Here is a 21,609-nt window from a genome sequence, read left to right on the forward strand (position 1 = left end):
ATTTTCTGAAAATAAAAACAGTATTGAGGAGTATTGCTTCTGAATAAATAACCATTTTATCATATCTGGTTATAACTACAATATTTATTTTATTAATCCTTTGTATAGGGCAGTGGTTCTCAAACTCGGTCCTCAGGACCCCACACGGTTCACGTTTTCCATGTCATCCAGCAGCTGCACTGTGTATCACCAACTGTCACATTTTAAAAATCTACAGGTGACCTGCAAAACATGAACCGTGTGGGGTCCTGAGGACCGAGTTTGAGAACCTGTGGTATAGGGCATACTGATGTACACAGGTCTCTAAAGAGGACACTGAATTAGATAGAATTTTAGAAAAGGCATAGAATGAAAGATGGAAAGAGGAGGGGGGAAAGGTAAAGGGAAGGGAACGAGGTGGGGGGGGGGGGGGGAGAAATAAAGGTGAAGCCATGTATGTCCGAGTCATCCGTTATACTCTGACTTAAGGCGAATGGTGGATCCTGTAGGAATGATCTAGTTTCATACCAAAGCTACTAAGTTACAAAAGATAACAGACATTGAGTGCAAAATATTAACAGCTTGTGAAGTACATAATTCATACTTATACTACGTTCTGTGGAGCAATTACCAAATGTGCTGAATGCTCTGTGTTATAAAAGCTAACAGATGCTGAGTACAAATTATTAACAGCTTGATTAAGTGCATGATTCATATCTTATATGGAGTAACTAGCAAGCGTGTTGTCAGTTCAGGTGATCCAAAGTATCACTGAAGATTACAATAAAGAGACTTTGTTGCCATTAGCTTTTCAAGTGCAGCTGCTCCTGTATTTCTTGCTTTTTAGTGAATTTAACAATTATTATATTGTAAATCAATTGTTTTTAATGGAGTAATTATAAAAGCATTTTTATGAGTATTGACGCTGGCCGTTATCAAATATAGTGATATGTGATAAAATGTATTAAAATAAAAATCTACTACAGATTAAATAGCGCTTTCCCATTGTTTTCTTTTTTCTGTCCTATATAAGGGGTTTAAAACCAATTACCCCTGGGAAAGCAGCTCTTTTTTTCTGTTCAATAGTGGCGCCTGGAATTTATTTTTTGTTTTTCATGTTGAAAGTTGTCATTGCCCAAAAATGGAAGATGTAAAGAATATAGAGTATGAATTTTGGCTTTATTACGTATTGTGTGCCATGTTGACATTAGTAAGGGATTTTCTAGTAAATGCGCAGGAATCTCGTGTTTGGGTAGGTGTAAAAAACTGGTCAAATCCAGATTGGGGAGAAATTGTTTTTCAAGCGTGTAGTTTGCATATTGATCTCTCCTATGGAGCCAGTCTTTAATGTATCTGCAGATGGCTGCTTGGTTATACAATTTAACATTAGGGAAATTAATTCCTCCCTCTTCTCTAGTCTTTTGTAATATTTTCAGGCTGATTCTTGGTCTTTTTTTAACCCAAATAAATTTTCGGAATAGTTCCGTAATTTTTTTTTTAACAGATAAAGGGAGTATAAGCGGGAGAACTTGCAGCGGGTTTAATAACTTTGGAAAAGTAATGAGTTTGATTAAATTGGCTCTTCCCAGGTACGACAACTGAAGGTGTTCCCACCCCTCTAATTCTGCTTAAATTTTTGCAATAAGTGGGGTTACGTTTGCATAATACAAGTTATGGATATTTTTAGTCCGGTTTATTCCTAGGTATTGTACCTGGGAAGAGGTCCACCGCAATCCCCCGAAAGAGTTAGTTGGGGTATAAGGACGATTACCTAAAGCCATTGCCGTTGATTTGGATAGATTAATCTTAAATCTTGAAATTGAGCCATAATAAGTGAGTTTATCAAACAAAGGTTCCAAGCTAACCTCTGGATTAGTGACGAAAAGTAATAGATCGTCGGCAAAGGCCTGCAATTTTAATTCCCGTTCCCCAGTCTTTGCCCCCTGAAAGATTTTCCACTGTTGTAAATGGCGTAACAGAGGGTCCAATGCCAAATTGAACAGCAAAGGAGATAGTGGACACCCCTGTCTCGTCCTACGCTGCATCAGCAAAGGTTTGCAGAGAAGACCATTGATCAGATATTTATACTTGGAGCCCAGCACTAGATTGCTGATCATTCCCACAAATGTAGTACAGGTTGAGTATCCCTTATCCAAAATGCTTGGGACCAGAGGTAATTTGGATATCGGATTTTCTCTGACGTCCTAGTGGATGCTGGGACTCCGTAAGGACCATGGGGAATAGCGGCTCCGCAGGAGACAGGGCACAAAAAGTAAAGCTTAAGGATCAGGTGGTGTGCACTGGCTCCTCCCCCTATGACCCTCCTCCTAGCCTCAGTTAGATTTTTGTGCCCGGCCGAGAAGGGTGCAATCTAGGTGGCTCTCCTGAGCTGCTTAGAATAAAAGTTTAGTTTAGGTTTTTTTATTTTCAGTGAGTCCTGCTGGCAACAGGCTCACTGCATCGTGGGACTAAGGGGAGAAGAAGCGAACTCACCTGCGTGCAGAGTGGATTGGGCTTCTTAGGCTACTGGACATTCGCTCCAGAGGGACGATCACAGGTACAGCCTGGATGGGTCACCGGAGCCGCGCCGCCGTCCCCCTTACAGAGCCAGAAGAGACGAAGAGGTCCGGTGAAATCGGCGGCAGAAGACATCCTGTCTTCAGACTAAGGTAGCGCACAGCACCGCAGCTGTGCGCCATTGCTCTCAGCACACTTCACACTCCGGTCACTGAGGGTGCAGGGCGCTGGGGGGGAGCGCCCTGAGACGCAATATAACAGTATATACCTTAGGTGGCAAAAAGAATACATCACATATAGCTCCTGGGCTATATGGATGTATTTTAACCCCTGCCATTTTTACACAAAAAAGCGGGAGATAAGGACGTCGTGAAGGGGCGGAGCCTATCTCCTCAGCACACAAGCGCCATTTTCCCTCACAGCTCCGCTGGAAGGACGGCTCCCTGACTCTCCCCTGCAGTCCTGCTTCAGAATCAGGGTAAAAAAGAGAAGGGGGGGCATTTTTGGCAGCAAATAACGATAATAACAGCAGCTATAAGGGAATAACACTTATATAAGGTTATCCCTGTATATATATAGCGCTGGGTGTGTGCTGGCAGACTCTCCCTCTGTCTCTCCAAAGGGCTAAGTGGGGTCCTGTCCTCTATCAGAGCATTCCCGGTGTGTGTGCTGTGTGTCAGTACGCGTGTGTCGACATGTATGAGGAGGAAAATGATGTGGAGGCGGAGCAGTTGCCTGTGTTGGTGATGTCACCCCCTAGGGAGTCGACACCTGACTGGATGATTGTATTTAAACAATTAAGTGATAATGTCAGCAATTTGCAAAAAACTGTTGACGACATGAGACAGCCGGCAAATCAATTAGTGCCTGTCCAGGCGTCTCAGACACCGTCAGGGGCGCTAAAACGCCCGTTACCTCAGTGGGTCGACACAGACCCTGACACAGATACTGAGTCTAGTGTCGACGGTGACGAGACAAACGTAATGTCCAGTAGGGCCACACGTTACATGATCACGGCAATGAAAGAGGCATTGAACCTTTCTGACACTACAAGTACCACAAAGAAGGGTATTATGTGGGGTGTGAAAAAACTACCAATAGTTTTTCCTGAGTCAGAGGAAATTAATGAGGTGTGTGATAAAGCGTGGGTTTCCCCCGATAAAAAACAGCTAATTTCTAATAAATTATTAGCATTATATCCCTTCCCGCCAGAGGTTAGGGCGCGTTGGGAAACACCCCCTAGGGTAGATAAGGCGCTCACACGTTTATCTAAACAAGTAGCGTTACCGTCTCCTGATACGGCCACCCTCAAAGAACCAGCTGATAGAAGGCTGGAAAATATCCTAAAAAGTATATACACACATACTGGTGTTATACTGCGACCAGCAATCGCCTCAGCCTGGATGTGCAGTGCTGGAGTCGCATGGTCGGATTCCCTGACTGAGAATATTGATACCCTGGATAGGGACAATATTTTGTTAACTATAGAACATTTAAAGGATGCATTGATATATATGCGTGATGCACAGAGGGATATTTGCACCCTGGCATCAAGAGTAAGTGCTATGTCCATCTCTGCCAGAAGAGCGTTATGGACGCGACAGTGGTCAGGGGATGCGGATTCCAAACGGCACATGGAAGTATTGCCGTATAAAGGGGAGGAGTTATTTGGGGCTGGTCTATCGGACCTGGTGGCCACGGCAACGGCTGGGAAATCCACCTTTTTACCCCAGGTCACTTCACAACAGCAGAAAAAGACACCGTCTTTTCAAACTCAGTCCTTTCGTTCCCATAAGTACAAGCGAGCAAAAGGCCACTCCTTTCTGCCCCGGGGCAGAGGAAGAGGAAAAAGACTGCACCGTGCAGCCGCTTCCCAGGAGCAGAAGCCCTCCCCTGCTTCTGCCAAGTCTTCAGCATGACGCTGGGGCTTTACAAGCAGACTCAGATATGGTGGGGGCCCGTCTCAAGAATTTCAACGCGCAGTGGGCTCACTCGCAAGTGGATCCCTGGATTCTACAGGTAGTATCGCAGGGGTACAAACTGGAATTCGAGGCGTTTCCCCCTCGTCGGTTCCTGAAGTCTGCTTTACCAAAGTCTACCTCCGACAGGGAGGCAGTTTTGGAAGCCATTCACAAGCTGTACTCCCAGCAGGTGATAATCAAGGTACCCCTCCTGCAACAGGGAAAGGGGTATTATTCCACGCTGTTTGTGGTACCGAAGCCGGACGGCTCGGTGAGACCAATTTTAAATCTGAAATCCTTGAACACTTACATAAAAAGGTTCAAATTCAAGATCGAGTCACTCAGAGCAGTGATAGCGAACCTGGAAGAAGGGGACTATATGGTGTCTCTGGACATCAAAGATGCTTATCTCCACGTCCCAATATACCCTTCTCACCAAGGGTACCTCAGGTTTGTAGTACAAAACTGTCATTATCAGTTTCAGACGCTGCCGTTTGGATTGTCCACGGCACCTCGGGTCTTTACCAAGGTAATGGCCGAAATGATGATTCTTCTACGAAGAAAAGGCATTTTAATTATCCCTTACTTGGACGATCTCCTGATAAGGGCAAGATCCAGGGAACAGTTAGAAGTCGGAGTAGCACTATCTCAGGTAGTGTTACGTCAGCACGGGTGGATTCTAAATATTCCAAAATCGCAGCTGATTCCAACGACACGTCTACTGTTCCTAGGAATGATTCTGGACACAGTCCAGAAGAAGGTGTTTCTCCCGGAGGAGAAGGCCAGGGAGTTATCCGAGCTAGTCAGGAACCTCCTAAAACCAGGCCAGGTCTCAGTGCATCAGTGCACGAGGGTCCTGGGAAAAATGGTGGCTTCTTACGAAGCGATTCCATTCGGAAGATTCCATGCAAGAACGTTTCAGTGGGATCTGCTGGACAAATGGTCCGGATCGCATCTGCAGATGCATCAGCGGACAACCCTGTCGCCAAGGCCAAGGGTGTCTCTCCTGTGGTGGCTGCAGAGTGCTCATCTACTAGAGGGCCGCAGATTTGGCATTCAGGATTGGATCCTGGTAACCACGGATGCCAGCCTGAGAGGCTGGGGAGCAGTCACACAGGGAAGAAATTTCCAGGGCTTGTGGTCAAGCATGGAAACATCTCTTCATATAAACATTCTGGAACTAAGGGCCATTTACAATGCCCTAAGTCAAGCAAAACCTCTGCTTCAGGGTCAGGCGGTGTTGATCCAATCGGACAACATCACGTCAGTCGCCCACGTAAACAGACAGGGCGGCACGAGAAGCAGGAGGGCAATGGCAGAAGCTGCAAGGATTCTTCGCTGGGCGGAAAATCATGTGATAGCACTGTCAGCAGTGTTCATTCCGGGAGTGGACAACTGGGAAGCAGACTTCCTCAGCAGACACGACCTTCACCCGGGAGAGTGGGGACTTCACCCAGAAGTCTTCCACCTGATTGTAAACCGTTGGGAAAAACCAAAGGTGGACATGATGGCGTCACGTCTAAACAAAAAACTGGACAGAGATTGCGCCAGGTCAAGGGACCCTCAGGCAATAGCAGTGGACGCTCTGGTAACGCCGTGGGTGTACCAGTCAGTGTATGTGTTCCCTCCTCTGCCTCTCATACCAAAAGTACTGAGAATCATAAGAAGGAGAGGAGTAAGAACTATACTCGTGGTTCCGGATTGGCCAAGAAGGACTTGGTACCCGGAACTTCAAGAGATGCTCACGGACGAACCGTGGCCTCTACCTCTAAGAAAGGACCTGCTACTGCAGGGGCCTTGTCTGTTCCAAGACTTACCGCGGCTGCGTTTGACGGCATGGCGGTTGAACGCCGGATCCTGAGGGAAAAAGGCATTCCAGAAGAAGTCATCCCTACTCTGGTCAAAGCCAGGAAGGACGTAACCGCAAAACATTATCACCGCATTTGGCGTAAATATGTTGCGTGGTGTGAGGCCAAGAAGGCCCCTACAGAGGAATTTCAACTGGGTCGTTTCCTTCATTTCCTGCAAACAGGACTGTCTATGGGCCTAAAATTAGGGTCCATTAAGGTTCAAATTTCGGCCCTGTCGATTTTCTTCCAGAAAGAACTGGCTTCAGTACCTGAAGTTCAGACATTTGTAAAAGGGGTGCTGCACATACAGCCTCCTTTTGTGCCTCCAGTGGCACCTTGGGATCTCAATGTTGTGTTGAGTTTTCTAAAGTCACATTGGTTTGAACCACTTTCCACTGTGGACTTGAAATATCTCACATGGAAGGTGTCGATGCTGTTAGCCTTGGCTTCAGCCAGGCGTGTGTCAGAATTGGCGGCTTTATCATTTAAAAGCCCTTACTTAATTTTTCATTCTGACAGGGCGGAATTGAGGACTCGTCCTCAATTTCTACCTAAGGTGGTTTCTGCATTTCACATGAACCAACCTATTGTGGTACCTGCGGCTACCAGGGACTTAGAGGACTCTAAGTTGCTTGACGTTGTCAGGGCCTTGAAAATATATGTTTCCAGGACGGCTGGAGTCAGAAAATCTGACTCGCTGTTTATCCTGTATGCACCCAACAAGCTGGGTGCTCCTGCTTCAAAGCAGACGATTGCTCGTTGGATTTGTAGTACAATTCAGCTTGCACATTCTGTGGCAGGATTGCCACAGCCAAAATCAGTAAAAGCCCATTCCACAAGGAAAGTGGGCTCATCTTGGGCGGCTGCCCGAGGGGTCTCGGCTTTACAACTTTGCCGAGCAGCTACTTGGTCAGGGGCAAACACGTTTGCTAAATTCTACAAATTTGATACCCTGGCTGAGGAGGACCTGGAGTTCTCTCATTCGGTGCTGCAGAGTCATCCGCACTCTCCCGCCCGTTTGGGAGCTTTGGTATAATCCCCATGGTCCTTACGGAGTCCCAGCATCCACTAGGACGTCAGAGAAAATAAGATTTTACTTACCGATAAATCTATTTCTCGTAGTCCGTAGTGGATGCTGGGCGCCCATCCCTAGTGCGGATTGTCTGCAATACTTGTATATAGTTATTGTTACAAAAATTCGGGTTATTATTGTTGTGAGCCATCTTTTCAGAGGCTCCTTTGCGTTTATCATACTGTTAACTGGGTTCAGATCACGAGTTGTACGGTGTGATTGGTGTGGCTGGTATGAGTCTTACCCGGGATTCAATATCCTTCCTTATTATGTACGCTCGTCCGGGCACAGTATCCTAACTGAGGCTTGGAGGAGGGTCATAGGGGGAGGAGCCAGTGCACACCACCTGATCCTTAAGCTTTTATTTTGTGCCCTGTCTCCTGCGGAGCCGCTATTCCCCATGGTCCTTACGGAGTCCCAGCATCCACTACGGACTACGAGAAATAGATTTATCGGTAAGTAAAATCTTATTTTTCCGTATTTTGGAATAAATGCATACCATAATGAGATATCATGGTGATGTTACCTAAATCTAAGCACAGAATGCATGTATGTTACATATACACCTTATACACACAGCATGAATGTAATTTTAGCCAATATTTTTTATAACTTTGTGCATTAAACAAAGTGTGTGTACATTCACACAATTCATTTATGTTTCATATACACCTTATACACACAGCCTGAAGGTAATTTAATACAATATTTTTAATAACTTTGTGTATTAAACAAAGTTTGTGTACATTGAGCCATCAAAATACAAAGGTTTCCCTATCTCACTCTCACTCAAAAAAGTCCGTATTTTGGAATATTCCGTATTTCGGAATATTTGGATATGGGATACTCAACCTGTATAATTATATTCTGATATGTAAAAAAGATTGGCAAGTATGTACATTGCTTTAGGTTAGGTTTCTAAATATCCTGTGAACTAATTAAAGGGATAGTCTTCTACCACTCTGCCTGCCTGGTGTGGTATTTTCAGTTCTAGCGTTAACACATGTCAGCAAGATTGACAAAGGAGAGCCATGATTGGGACCAGATGTAATCGTATAACAAGAAGATTAGAGTTACTGTAATCATACACATACATAGTTTAATGTTCCTGTTAACCTATAAGTACATCAAATCACATCTCTTTCACTGTGTAAAAAAAAAAAATCGCAAGATTTGGGGCGATTCACCTGTTTAGGACAGATTCCTCTTCCATAGTCCACAAGATCGCAATCAACATTTGTAGAGAATTCTATCAATTTCCATAATGTGTCATTAACAAATCTCTTTAATATAATTTCTTGTAACTTTATCCAACTGAAAACCACATTTGTTTAATTAAATCTCAAGTCTGTCTTTTTTATTATTAGTGCAAAGAGGATTATAGTAGTGTAGTTAAGTCTTAGGTATAATGTGAGTTACTTATAACTGACATCCATTGTTCAGTAGATTTGTAACCAAGCACTTCAATATTATGATTTTTTTGAATGCATTATTTGGCTAATAAATCTTTGTGGGTCTCCTCTTATGCAGACATTGTACAGATGCACATAGAGACTTTGGATGCTGTGCACAGGGAGAGCAAGAGGCTGCCTCCCATCCAGAAGGTTAGTTTCTGAATTTTTATAAGTTACTAAAAATGTCTGTAAGCACCATTCAGTGCAGTCTTCCCTATTAGCTGAATGTTTGGTTAGGTCATTTATGGATATACATGTTTTATTTCTCATGTTCTCTCAGTGGTCTAACTTGGGTATTTCTCTTTAAAGTATGCTGCATTTCCACCTAACTGGAGGACCAATCAGGAGATGCAATCTGGTTGGTCCCCAGCTCAACTCTGATACCTCTTTTCCTCATCGCAGTGATGTTGAACTCGCCTTTCTTCCATATATACTTGTATCTCCTATGTCTGTGTAGGTTTTTAGTACAACTGGATATTAATTTTTTTTAATTATACTTTTTCCCTTTAGCCCAAGCTTTTGCGTCCGTTATTGCTAGTAGGCGAGGATTTGGTAATTGATGGTCTTAGAGTCTATCTGCTGCCGGATGGTAGAGAGGAAGCGTCAGGTGTCAGTCTTGGAGGTACACCCTTACTTCCAGCTGAAGGGGCTCTGTTCCTCACTACTTACCGTTGCATCTTCAAGGGCACTCCTGTGGATCCTTTAGGTAACTATATTTTTCATAATACAAAAAACATTTTGCTTGTTTTTGAATGATTTGTCCTCATTTTCAGATTGCATGTAGGAGATCAAACCTCATAATTTTTTTGGTATACTTTTTGTTTTAACTCTGCTTGTTTTAAAGTTACTTTACAGATGATCAAATCACTCTGTGATCCTGTAGAGCAGCGGTTCTCAAACTCGGTCCTCAGGACCCCACACAGTTCACATTTTGCAGGTTACCCAGCAGGTGCACAGGTGTACGAATTACTCACTGACCCATTTTAAAACGTCCACAGGTAGAACTGATTATTTAACTTGTGATTCTGTGAGGAGACCAGGAATATATGAACTGTTTGGGGTCCTGAGGACCGAGTTTGAGAACCTGTGCTGTAGACTATTTATCATATACCAGTTATTCTATAGTTTGAATCTGCTGATTAAAACAGTTTAACTAGTGAAAATATATACACAATAGTAATGTGTAAATTAGCTTTAACATTTAACTAGTAAATTCCTTTTGTGATTCTCGGTGAATGTGTGTACAATTCTGGGGTTTTAGTCACTTTTGTATATGAATGATGATGAAAAAGCTGCATTAATACCTAATGGAGGGAATATTTTTTATTCACATGTGGCTATGACACTAATAACAGAGCACTGGTGAAACTATTTGTAATTGGATAGAGTGGAGCTTCAGGTATTGGTCATTTAGCAACTTACCAGGGGTTAAAACAAATTTTGTCCCTCATGTTACACAAATGTATGTTTAATGAAACATTCTCTGACCGCTAAATATGTAGTACACATATTCCACTAACTTCCATAGTAGCAAAATTATCAAAAACTGTCTCTGTACGCAGTGGCTGAACAGTCAGTTGTGCGGACGTTCCCCGTAGCTTCTCTGACAAAGGAGAAGAAAATCAGTGTCCCTGCTCAACTGGACCAGTACGTTCAGGAGGGACTTCAGCTTCGTTCATGTACTTTCCAGGTGAGATTTTTATTTTGATAATGAACATGCCTGTAAACAAGAGCAACTAGCAGTGGCGACAAAAATTAAGAAAGATCCTTTTTTATCCGGCTGGAGGTTTCTTAAAGTCCAGTAATGCACTCCTCTCCTGTCTTGTGTGCTTCATTCAAGCACACAAGCTTGTTGATGCGCCTCCTCCATTAACTTCTGCCTCACATGAAAGGAGAAGCGGTATCAACAACTTTGTTGTCTGTTTAAACCCAATAGACTGTATTAGCCTACAGGTAACCTCTGAATTAAGAGATTTTCAGCTGCAGTCAATGGAAATCATATGACAACACAATCATTATATTACTAGGGAGGTACAGTCCCTGAGCTTCTGGGGAGACATTATCAATAGTTGACTAGCAAGTGGGGTGGGCTGCTAAGTTGTGGGTACCCTCAGTCTGTAGGTTGGTGCTGGGGTGTTGGCCACTGTAAGCTATGTGGGAGCAGCTCCATGATTGTCACTCCTCCCTCTCTATACCACTACTGTGCCTGTGTTTTTCTATACTGTGTATTACTCCTGGTAGCTTAGACCGCTATGGTGTACCTGCTCTATCTCTCTGTTTCCTGGGTTCCTTGTTGATGGTGTGTGTGTGCAGTGAGTTGCCGGTTTCTTCTGTTCACTCAGTGTTGCAGCATGGCAGGAAAGTGTACTTCTGTTCCAACCACCATTGCTAAAGGGAATACCTCCCAGAAGTTTTTTTGCATGCTCCAAATGCAAAAGAAGTTTTCACAGACCCGTTCCAAGTATGGTGCGATGTGTGAATCTTGTGAGTCAGAGGGACCAGCCCTGGCTGTGGTTACTGCCTTCGTTGATACTCTGTCCTGTGTGGCTACCTTAGCAGGAGCCTGTCGGAGAAGTCCACACAATTAGCAGCCTCCCGGCAAGGTCAAGGATCCTGCCATCTTCTCAGGTATCAGAGCCTGCTTGGGCTCATGGTTTATAATTTTTAGTTCAGGTTTATTCTTTCTTGGAGGGGGTAATGGATTCCTCCACCAGGAGTTCAGACAGCGCCGCTAAACATTTGCCTCGTAAAAGACCGCTCCGTGCAGTCCTCCAATCGTGGGATGAATCAGATGCAGTTTTCTCCTCTCAGGAGGAGGAAGGTGAGGTTATAGAGGATTCATACTTGAAGAGACCTTCCCTCCAGAAGTAGATACAGGTGACACCCATGGGATAAGAGTTCCTTATCGAGGCGGTTCGTCAATTGTTCAAGATATCAGACTCTGACGCACCTGAGCCTCAAAAAAACCACTCTGTTTAAAAAGAAAAGACTTGCAATTTCTTTTCCCTCTTCCACTGAGTTGGAAGAGAAGCGGCCTGGAAACATCCTGATAAAAAATTTCAGATGTCCAGACATTTCTGATGTTTTACCCATTTCCGTCAATGGACAGATCTAAGTTGGAGACACAACCCTTGGTGGATCCATCGGTGTCCTGTTTTTCCAAGAAGACTATTTCTGTCCCAATTGCCATTTCCTTACTAGAGGGGTCTGATAGGAAATTAGAAACAACCCCCAAATTCATCTACATGACAGCAGGGTTTTCACTTGGCTGGCCCTCATCCTTTTCAGGTGATGTCTTGTTTGGGTCTGAGCTGGACAAGATCATTGTCTTGGCCACGGGAGGCAAGGGCACCTTTTTGCCTTCATCCACTGTGGCTCTGTGTCTGCCTTATTTGGGTCTGACATTTTGGGTTCTTCTCTGGTTTTGAGACAAAGCCAGAAATGACTCATTGCCGGCTAGATGTGGTAGGTCCAGAGGTCGTCAAGTCGGCCCTGCCTGCCACCCCAAGCACGCAGACAAATTGGCAGCATGACGGCCTCCCATGCCACCTGGGGGCTCTCATTGTGGGTGCTCGCCTGCTGGTCTCCATATATAAGCAAAAGGTGTTGTAACTAGCAATAGAAAAGCTTCTTGCTTCAGAGGTCCTAGCATCAGCACACTGATGGATTTTATTCCAATCTGTTTGTACTTCCAAAGCCGGACAGTTCAGTCCGGCCTATTTTGAATCTCAAATCCTTCAATGTTTATTTGATGTTTCGCCACTTCAAAATGGAATCCCCTTTATTCGGTGATCATAGGTCTAGAAGCTGAAGAATTTTTGGTGTCCTTGGACATCAAAGAAGCTTACCTCCACATTCTGATTTGGGAACCGCATCAGGTGTTCCTCCAATTTTCCATCTGGGTGATACTCTGGGAGTTTCCATTGTGCCATACCATGATGACCTACTCATCAAGGCTCCATCGGCAGAGAGTCTTCTAGATCATGTCATCTTGACACAGGTCTACTACACTTGCCCGGCTATCGGGATCCCAGCGGCCAGCATACCGGCGCCGGGATCCTGACCGCCGTAATGCTGGTAGCGGGGCGAGCGCAAAAGAGCCTCTTGCGGGCTAGCTGCGCTCACCACGCTGCAGACACAGTAGCACGCCACGCTATTTATTCTCCCTCCAGGGGCGTCGTTTACGGGGTGTGAAGGGATATTGTCGATATCCCGGTGCCGGTATGCTGAGGATATCGAGTGTCACGCCTTGACACATCAGATTCTCATCTTTTGAGGCCATTCAGTTCGGCAGGTTCCATTCCCAGCCCTTTCAGTTGGATCTTCTGTCCAAAGTGGTCAGGGTCCCATCTCCAAAATGCACATGCATTTTCAGCTGTCCCATCTGACTCGCATCTTGTTGCTTTGATGGCTTCAGCCAACTCATCTCACGGCAGGTTGCCACTTCAGCATCTGAAATTGGATTCTTTGAACCACAGACGTCGGTTTACATATCAAGGGGGGGGTGGTAGTGCCCGACAGCCAATTTAGGATCGCTGGTTGCGCCAGGAGGCGCTTTTTCCTATCAACATGCTGGAGCTCAGGGCAGTGTACAATGCACTCGGTGCAGTGTCGCCGCTTCTGCAGGGACTGCGGATTCGAATGCAGTTGAACAGTGCCACGGCCGTGGCATACATAAGTCGTCAAGGGGAAACTCTCAGGCAGCTGGCTATGAGGGAGTCCAGCCGCATCTTGCAGTGGCTAGAACGGCATGCCTTGGCCATCTCTGCTATGTTCATCCCCTGATTCAAGAACTGGGAAGCAGAGTATCTCAGTTGCCAGGATCTCAACCCCAGGGAATTGGCCCTTCATACGGAGGTGTTCTAGCAGCTGGTTTGGTGTTGGGGGCAGACCTCAGATAGATCTCATGGCCTCTCAGCAGAATCACCAGCTACCAAGATATTGCTGCAGGATGCAGGGTCCAGAGTTGTTGGAGATGGATGCTGTGGCCGTATTGTGGCGGTATCATCTGGTGTGCCTATTTTACCTTTTCCAATGCTGCCGCGGTTGCTCAAATGCATCAAGCGCGAGTCCACCACAGTCATCCTGGTGACTCTGTATTGGCCTTGCCTAGTGTGGTACACGGACCTTCTGCCACTTCCCACAGATGACCCGTGGCTGCTGCTAGTCAGGCCAGATCATCTTCATCAGAGTCTGTTTGTGTACCCTGAGTTACCGCACACTACTGTCGCATTTGGAAGTCTTAGTGACTTGATGTGAATGCCATGGAGTCTCCACTAACTCCTTCCGCCTCCTCTTCCTGCAGGCGGGTGTATGCGCCGGTCTGAGTCTGGGCTAACTGAAGGTACAAGTGTCTGTCTTGTCCATATTTATTCAGAGCTGGTTTGCCCTACTTCCAGATACAGACTTTCTTCTTTAGGGTCCATAGAGATCTACAGGGATACCATGGGGTTGTAGGAGATAGACTGGGCACCAAACAGTTAAGGCTTTCTGTTCACAGGATGCACTGGTCCCTCTCTCCTATAAACCACCCCCAGCCAGAGGCCTGGTCAGTATTCGTTTGGTGCCGGCAGGAGCCAGTGTACTTTTAGACAGAGGGACTGCTTTATAGTCCCAGGCCATGTTTTTATTTTGACTGCATGTTTTAGAGCAAGCAGCGATGGGCAGTCCGTTAGGACGCCGGCGCTGCAACTCCCCACCGGCGCAGCAAAGCTGGTAACTGGACCAGGAGTTTTTGGTAACTGACCAAGTTCCTCTCTCAGTAGATGCACATGTGGCTCATTTGTTAAGGAGTTCTACATTACCTATTTCCACAGCATCCTCACTACTGACAGAAAAATGGAAACTTCTTTAAAGTCCATTTCCCCCCCCGCATGCGGGTGCCATTACACGCCCAGCAATGGCTTGGGTAGTCTTAGCTATTGAGGCCTGGGTTGGTGCTCTTGAGGATACCCTCCCTTCAGGTGCCTCCAGAGAACAGTTGGCGCTCATCTCACATATTAAAGAAGTGGCCTCTTTCCTGGGTGAAGCAGCCCTGGATACAGGTGTTCAGGCTTCTAAAGTGTCTGCGGCCTGAGTGGCAGCTTGCTCCGCTCCTGGAGGGTGGATTCTGAGTCAAAAAATGCACTTGAATCTATTCCTTTCACAGCAAATAATCTTTTTGGCGCTTAGTTAGATAAGATAGTGGCCACTGTTGCAACTTCAAAGACTGCTATTCTACCTTCATCTGCTGCCACAAGGCCCAGGACATCAACCTTTCGGCCTCAGGGGAAGGTTAGGGGTCAGTCCTTTCATAAACAGACCAGCTCATTTAAAGCCAAGCCTCGCTCCAAGCAGCCATGGGCTGCCAGACGGCCGGCTGCAAAGGGAGGCCGGACAGAGGATAAGCCCTCTGCCTAATGGCATGGGTCTCCCCCTGGGGGACCCCAGGGTGGGAGGCTGACTTCTTCAGTTTGCAGATAAATGACATCAGAATACTACAGATGCCTGGGTATAAGAAGTGGTTTCCTATGGATATAGTCTCTTTTTTCAGAGAAATCTTCTTCAACAGTTCTTCTGTATGGGTCGTCCAGCAGATCCAATAAAGGCTTTGGCTCTGCAACAGGCCATTCTACAATCAGGAGTTATAATGCCTGTGCCCCCACTACAACAATGGACAGGCTTTTAGTCAACACTATTCCTGGTCCGGAAGTTTATACGAGTGCCCAGGTTTCGCATGGAAACCCCTCCGTTCCATAGCCCTGGCATAGAAACCTGGGGAATTCTCAGGCTCAGAAGATTTTTCTGCCAGAAGACAGATAACCACACTCCACTCTTGTCTGTGCAGTCTTCTTTGACACCCAACGGGTGTCCAACCACTTAGCAAGCTGGTCCTGGTCTCCACCTTTGACATGGTGGAGTGAATACGCACGGTTTCACTCCAGACCTTTGCAGCATCTGATTCTGTCACGATGGAACAGACAGCATCATCTTCAACATGGTATTAACATTCGAGGTTCGACTTTCCCTCTTGTTGTGTCTATAGACGTCCAACTTGGACAAGGTCCGCCCCTCTTGGATTTTGGACTGGATACTGCTTACCACAGTTGCAAGCTTCCAGGGGTGGGGAGCAGTTGACCAGTCAATAGTCCTTGCAGGGGCATTGGACAGTCCCAGAGCGTCGCCTGCCCATCAACATACTGTAGCTCAGGACAGTGTATAAAGCGCTCAGTCTGGCACAGAACCTTCAAGGCTGACCAGTTCAGGTCCAATCTACAGTAGCCAATCTCAACCATTAGGGAGGCACAAGAAATCTAGCCACCATGAGAGAAGTGACACACATCCTCACTTGGGCAGAACGTCATCTTCCGGCAATATCGGCAGTGTTCATCCCCAGAGTACTCAACTGGGTAGCAGACTTCCTAAGCAGGCATGACATCCAATCAGGAGAGTGGAATCTACATCCAGAAGTCTTTCAGAATTTAGTGGACAAGTGGGGCCTGCAAGAGGTGGATCTCATGGCATGTCGTCACAACCACAAATTTCCAGTATGCCGGCCTAGGACCAGGGATCCCGCAGCCAACTTCGTGGACGCTCTGATGGGGGTGGTGGAACTTCAGTTGGCATACATCTTCCCTCCAATTCCACTCCTCAGAGTGCTTCGCAGGTTCAAGCAGAAAGGAGGCGCCATGCCTTAGAGCTCCAGACTGGCCGAGGCATCCTTGGGTTTGCAGACCTGCAGGGGCTGTCAATCGAAACTCCTCTACAGCAAGATCTGTTCAAGCAGAAAGGAGGCGCCATGCCTTAGAGCTCCAGACTGGCCGAGGCATCCTTGGGTTTGCAGACCTGCAGGGGCTGTCAATCGAAACTCCTCTACAGCAAGATCTGTTAATGCAGGGTCCGTGTCTACACCAGGACCTGGCTCGGCTGTTTTTGACGGTGTGGCTCTTGAGAAGTCACTTTTAAAGTCTAGGGGCTTCTCGAGTTTGGTTGTCCATACAATGCTTAAAGCCCGTAAGCCTACTTGAGCAAGGATTTATTACAAGATTTGGCACACCTACTTCAGTGGTTCTCACCCAGGAGCTACAATCCTTCTGCTTTTAGAATTGCAGGAGTTCTTGCCTTCAAGCAGGATTGGACTTCGCCTAGCATCCCTCTGGGTACACGTATCTACCCTGTCTGTATGGTTCCAGCAAAAGATTGCTTCCCTACCGGATATCAGAACTTTCTTTCAGGGGATCCTGAACGATATCGTTCAGTGATGTCATCCTGTCACCGCTCCGAACATACAGTCGTTGACGATATAGTAAAAATTGAGCTGCATGTACAGATGACAGAAGTCCTTGTTAACGAACCGCGGTAGCGCGCATTGTTAACGATATTGAGCGTACACACTGGACGATATTACAAACGATATCACTCAGAAGGGCCAAAATTAGTGATATTGTTAAAAATATTGCCTAGTATGTACCCAGCTTTAGGGGCATTGTAGTGACAGCGGTGGGGCCCTTTCAAGATTTTCCACAAAATTTTATAGTTATGCCCCTGGGAGGAGGGACCAGTGCATCCTGGAAGACCATTATTCTTTTGGCTCTTGCTTCCACTCGGAGGGTGTCTGAGCTTTGGGCTCTGTTCTGTCGCTCTCTGTATCTCCTCTTTTTGGCTATTCATCAGGCTTACATGGCCAGTGCATGGTTATCACCTAGTTCCATCTCGACACATTCACGTGCTCAGTTGGGACCTCTTGGGCTGCTCGCAGAGGTGCTTCGGCTTCTCAGCTTTGCCGGGCAGCTTATTGGTCCTTGGTTTATATGTTTGTACCCTTTTACTGTTTCGATACCTTTGAGGCCACTGTTGCAGGGTTTGGTCATAGGGTCTTTGCAGGTTTCTCAGCGCTCTCTCATCTGGAATGGACGCTTTGGGACATCACCAGTGTAACTCCACTGTCCCTCAGTGGATAAAGGGAAAAAAACAGAATTTTTGTACATACCATATAAATCCCTTTCTCCGATTCAATAGTAGACACTGGACGCCCATCCAGCACTGTTCTTTACTGCCTTGTTCCTTAGTATTTTAGGACTGCCTGACGGTCGTCTGCTGTTTGTTTGTTGTTTTTGTTTTGGTCCTTGGACCGAGTTTACTGTTGGTTGCTCCTACTCCTTCTTTCTTCCTCTGTTGTGTTATCTCTACTCTCCATCGCCACTCGGGCTTGGTACTCTTAACTGAAGCAGTGGGATATAGAAGTGGAGTGGCCAATATCAATTATAAACAATTCTTAAACTACCAGGCTCCACTTGTCACCTGTCTATACCCCTGTGTAACTCCAGTGTCCCCTATGGAATCAGGGAAAGGAATTTTTCAGTAAGTACCAAAATCATGTTTTTTTTTTTGCAGTTATTGGTAGCGCCATTTTGTTACTTACTCGTTTTTTTTTTTAAATGTTGTTTTGTGTTATTGAGGTTACCGGTTAGGTGAAATATTGGCTGCAGTCTTGATAGGTCTGCTTCAAAGCATTCATATATTTTTGCTTGCATTTATGTTGCGATCTCACTTGAACTACAAGTGCAGTAGTTCTATGTAAGAACCTAAGTTCTGTGGGCAGCTCTTCTTGACCAAATAATATTGTGTAGTTAATACAAGTCAATGCAAAATAACTATCTGTTTGTAAGCTTTTATAAAGTAGATTATATTGAGTTTTTCAGTTTATGGGCTTTGCTTAACTTGACATTTATATTCTGATAACAGCTTCTGCGGGTGGCATTTGATGAGGAGGTCCCATCTGAGGTCTCTGAAGGTTTCCGCAAGCAGTTGCACAAACTGAGGTACCCTCAAGATGTTCTTGGTACCTATCCATTTAGTGTTGGCCTCTCCCTTCAGCACACTGTGCAGCCTAGGACCAAGGATAAGAATCCCTCCATCAAGTGAGTTAAATAATACGTCAGTCAAAAGCCGCATAACCACCCCAATTCGTTAATTGAGTGCCACCCCCCTCTTTTTCCTTCCATGCCCAAATCAGGCCAAAATAAAATAAAAAAATAGAGAAATTTTAATTCCTTCAGTATGCCATACTGATCTACGTGTGGTCATGTTTTCTTCTTTGTGTTATTGACCTTCCTGCTTTTCTATGTTTTGCTTGTACAATTCCATGTGGTGTTCTTGAGCATATATCTGATGTTCTGGACCGATGCTATAAGTATCTCCTTGCCTTCTTAAATCCCTTACTGTGTGTTCCTCTTTGTGGACCTGGTCCTCACCTGTGCAGTGACCCCCCTATCTTTTTCTGTAGCCCTCTCCATGTCAGTGATGTGTTCCAAGGCCGTCTGGCTGTGGGTTTATCTCTCAGTCGCTTCCATTCAGAAACGTAAGACCTCACATTTCTACCCAGCCTGGTCGTGGTCTCATGGTGACAAACCGTACTTCTGGGTGTGCAGCTATTTCCAATCTGTCCATTTTCTGTGCTGGCACTGGAACATACACAGTAAATAACAAACAAGACAACTGGAGCCTGTGAAACAATACAGATGAAGCCTTTAAGCACAATGCTGCTGTAGCATAGCATTTTGTGAAAAGCTATGTATTGACGTTTCACAGCACTGTAACATAATATACTATCATAAGGGATAGGAATCCACCTGACACCCAGTGCTACAGTCAGAGAACACAGAGATTATATATTCCACTTTCATTAGTCATATACAGCAGGGTATCTTACCAGGTCCTCACTTGTATTCTGTTCTTGTAGAATGATATCCGCTTTACTTTATATGGTCTGCTGTAGAAACTGCAGTTCTGGCTTTTATCATCATTCTCTTTGGTAATAACGAAATTATCTTCAAGGGTTAGGTAGTTTTCAACCATAACTTATTCTAGTACCATTGGATTGTGTTATGAAAAACTATCAATTATTTACTCTAAAATATTAGCTTTTATTATCTGTTCAATTGTCAATACTCTTCAACTCCTTTTAAGACATTAACTATATCATTACAAAATGTGTGTTGCACATTCAATTGCTGTTACCACAGCTAGGAATTGGTGTCTACATGCACCTGGCTTGTTACCTGATGCTATCATAAAATGTCCAGCTCTACAAGAGCGTTAGAATAGATCTGATCAGTCTCCCTGTTTTCATTTACTCTGGGTTTCTCAAATATGCACCACGTTTTCTTGTAGATACAGCTCAGGAGGGTTAAAGTGCAAAACAGGTATTTTACCAGTGCAGTACTGTGTGTAAGCAATTCATTTGGATGTCTATATGCATGTACCTACCCCATCCAAACTATACACTGCTTATTTTAGTTGCTGTACGGTAAAATAGACTTAGAAGTAGTTAAACACAGTAGGAGACATTTATAAAACTGGTACATGTCTGATTGTGCAGGAAAGTGCTGAACTTATAGTAACCAAATTGTGTTGTTTTATGGGACCTATTGAATTGTCTTTAAACTGAGTACACATAGGTTTGGCTGGGTACAATTTGTTCCAATCAGTTTATTTCAAGTCAGTCCTCTCCTATAATCATGTGTAAACAAGGTTTATGCAGGAGGTGCTAGGTTAGCAATAGTCATGTGAAGCATCTAAAGCTTAACAGCAGAGAGTAGTAGTGTCAGGCTTCTTTCTGACTGGTGGAACACTGTGGGGTGTAACTTACCTCTGCATGAAATGACAGTTATTGCAGCTTAGCCAATGAAATTGATTATCTGATTTGCTCTGGGTTACAGCACTTTTCTACCCAATTCTCTGAACACCAGTTTTGCAAAATGTAACCTGGAGTTCCGCTATGTGCTTTTCTTAACTTACATCAGCTTTCACATTCATTTTCCTTGCTATCCAGTACCTTTTTGGATTTACTTTGTGCTGTGACGTTCAGTACGGCATTGTGGTGGGCCCTTTTTATCTGCAGCTGAAATAGGTGTATATGCACTTTATAAATAAGTAACCTTCCTTCCTGTATTATTATTCACTTCAGAGTTTTAATTCCATAAATGTATTTTAATTCTGAGGGATAACACTATGCACTGTGCAAAATTACATGTTTGTTTATTTTCTGCACTCATTATCTTCTCTTCCTTGTGGGCATTGCAACTTATTTTGCCAAGGACCATCTCTAAGAACCTTGTAAAGTCTGCCAAAAAGACGATTGGCCGGCAGTATGTGACACGTAGGAAATATAGCCCCCCCTCCAGGGATCTTCGTGGGAGTCAGAATTCTCTGGAGCAGCAGGGTGATGACATTTCAGGTGGGTGCTTGGTCTTGTATTATGTAGGGGAGGAAAAAATATAAATATTAGTACTTTGAAGACCCTTAGCAATCATTTAACACCATAATGCAAAAGTCATGGCAAAGTGCAGATATTGCTTCAGAACGTGAATTATGGAATTTCTGGTTCACTGTATGTACATGTTCCAATAAACTCTTGTTATGGTCCAAACATATGTAATTTATGCTAAAATGTGGCGTTTGAGATCATTCATACCAAAACTAAGGATTGTTCAAACTGTCTCAAAACTTTGTTTTCAGTGATTCCGTTTTGATCACATCACATTTTAGGCAAAGTAATACAGGAATTCAAAGAATTGTAGAGTTCGCTGTTTGTGTTCTTACATACATGTGCAGTCTTTTTTTTTTTTTTCCTTGGGGCCATAGATATTGCTGGTGGGGTTAACTCCTTCGTTGCTGAGAGTTTTCTCAACCTTATGCTGAGATTATGTTTTCACATTTGTGTTCATCACATTCAAACATCGATAGCATTGCTTTCTGCTGCGGGGTACACTGGGCTCCACAAGTCTGGACAATGG

The 21,609-nt window shown here is 44.8% G+C and overlaps 1 protein-coding gene across 8 annotated transcripts in view; it reads left to right on the plus strand.

The window, feature by feature from the left end:
• SBF1 (SET binding factor 1) overlaps window positions 1-21,609 on the plus strand; it is a 421,239-nt gene that overhangs the window by 221,052 nt on the left and 178,578 nt on the right. For 5 of the 8 annotated variants that reach the window (XM_063926659.1, XM_063926653.1, XM_063926655.1 and 2 more), the window contains 6 exons: window positions 8,910-8,983; window positions 9,344-9,539; window positions 10,396-10,523; window positions 18,557-18,732; window positions 19,098-19,172; window positions 20,911-21,050. In XM_063926659.1, coding sequence (XP_063782729.1) covers window positions 8,910-8,983; window positions 9,344-9,539; window positions 10,396-10,523; window positions 18,557-18,732; window positions 19,098-19,172; window positions 20,911-21,050 — 789 coding nt within the window. The remainder of the gene's footprint in view (window positions 1-8,909; window positions 8,984-9,343; window positions 9,540-10,395; window positions 10,524-18,556; window positions 18,733-19,097; window positions 19,173-20,910; window positions 21,051-21,609) is intronic. The other 3 variants (XM_063926656.1, XM_063926658.1, XM_063926660.1) reach the window with 1 other exon arrangement.

Source organism: Pseudophryne corroboree, chromosome 6 (genome assembly GCF_028390025.1).
Source record: "Pseudophryne corroboree isolate aPseCor3 chromosome 6, aPseCor3.hap2, whole genome shotgun sequence".
Taxonomy (NCBI): Eukaryota; Metazoa; Chordata; class Amphibia; order Anura; family Myobatrachidae; genus Pseudophryne; species Pseudophryne corroboree.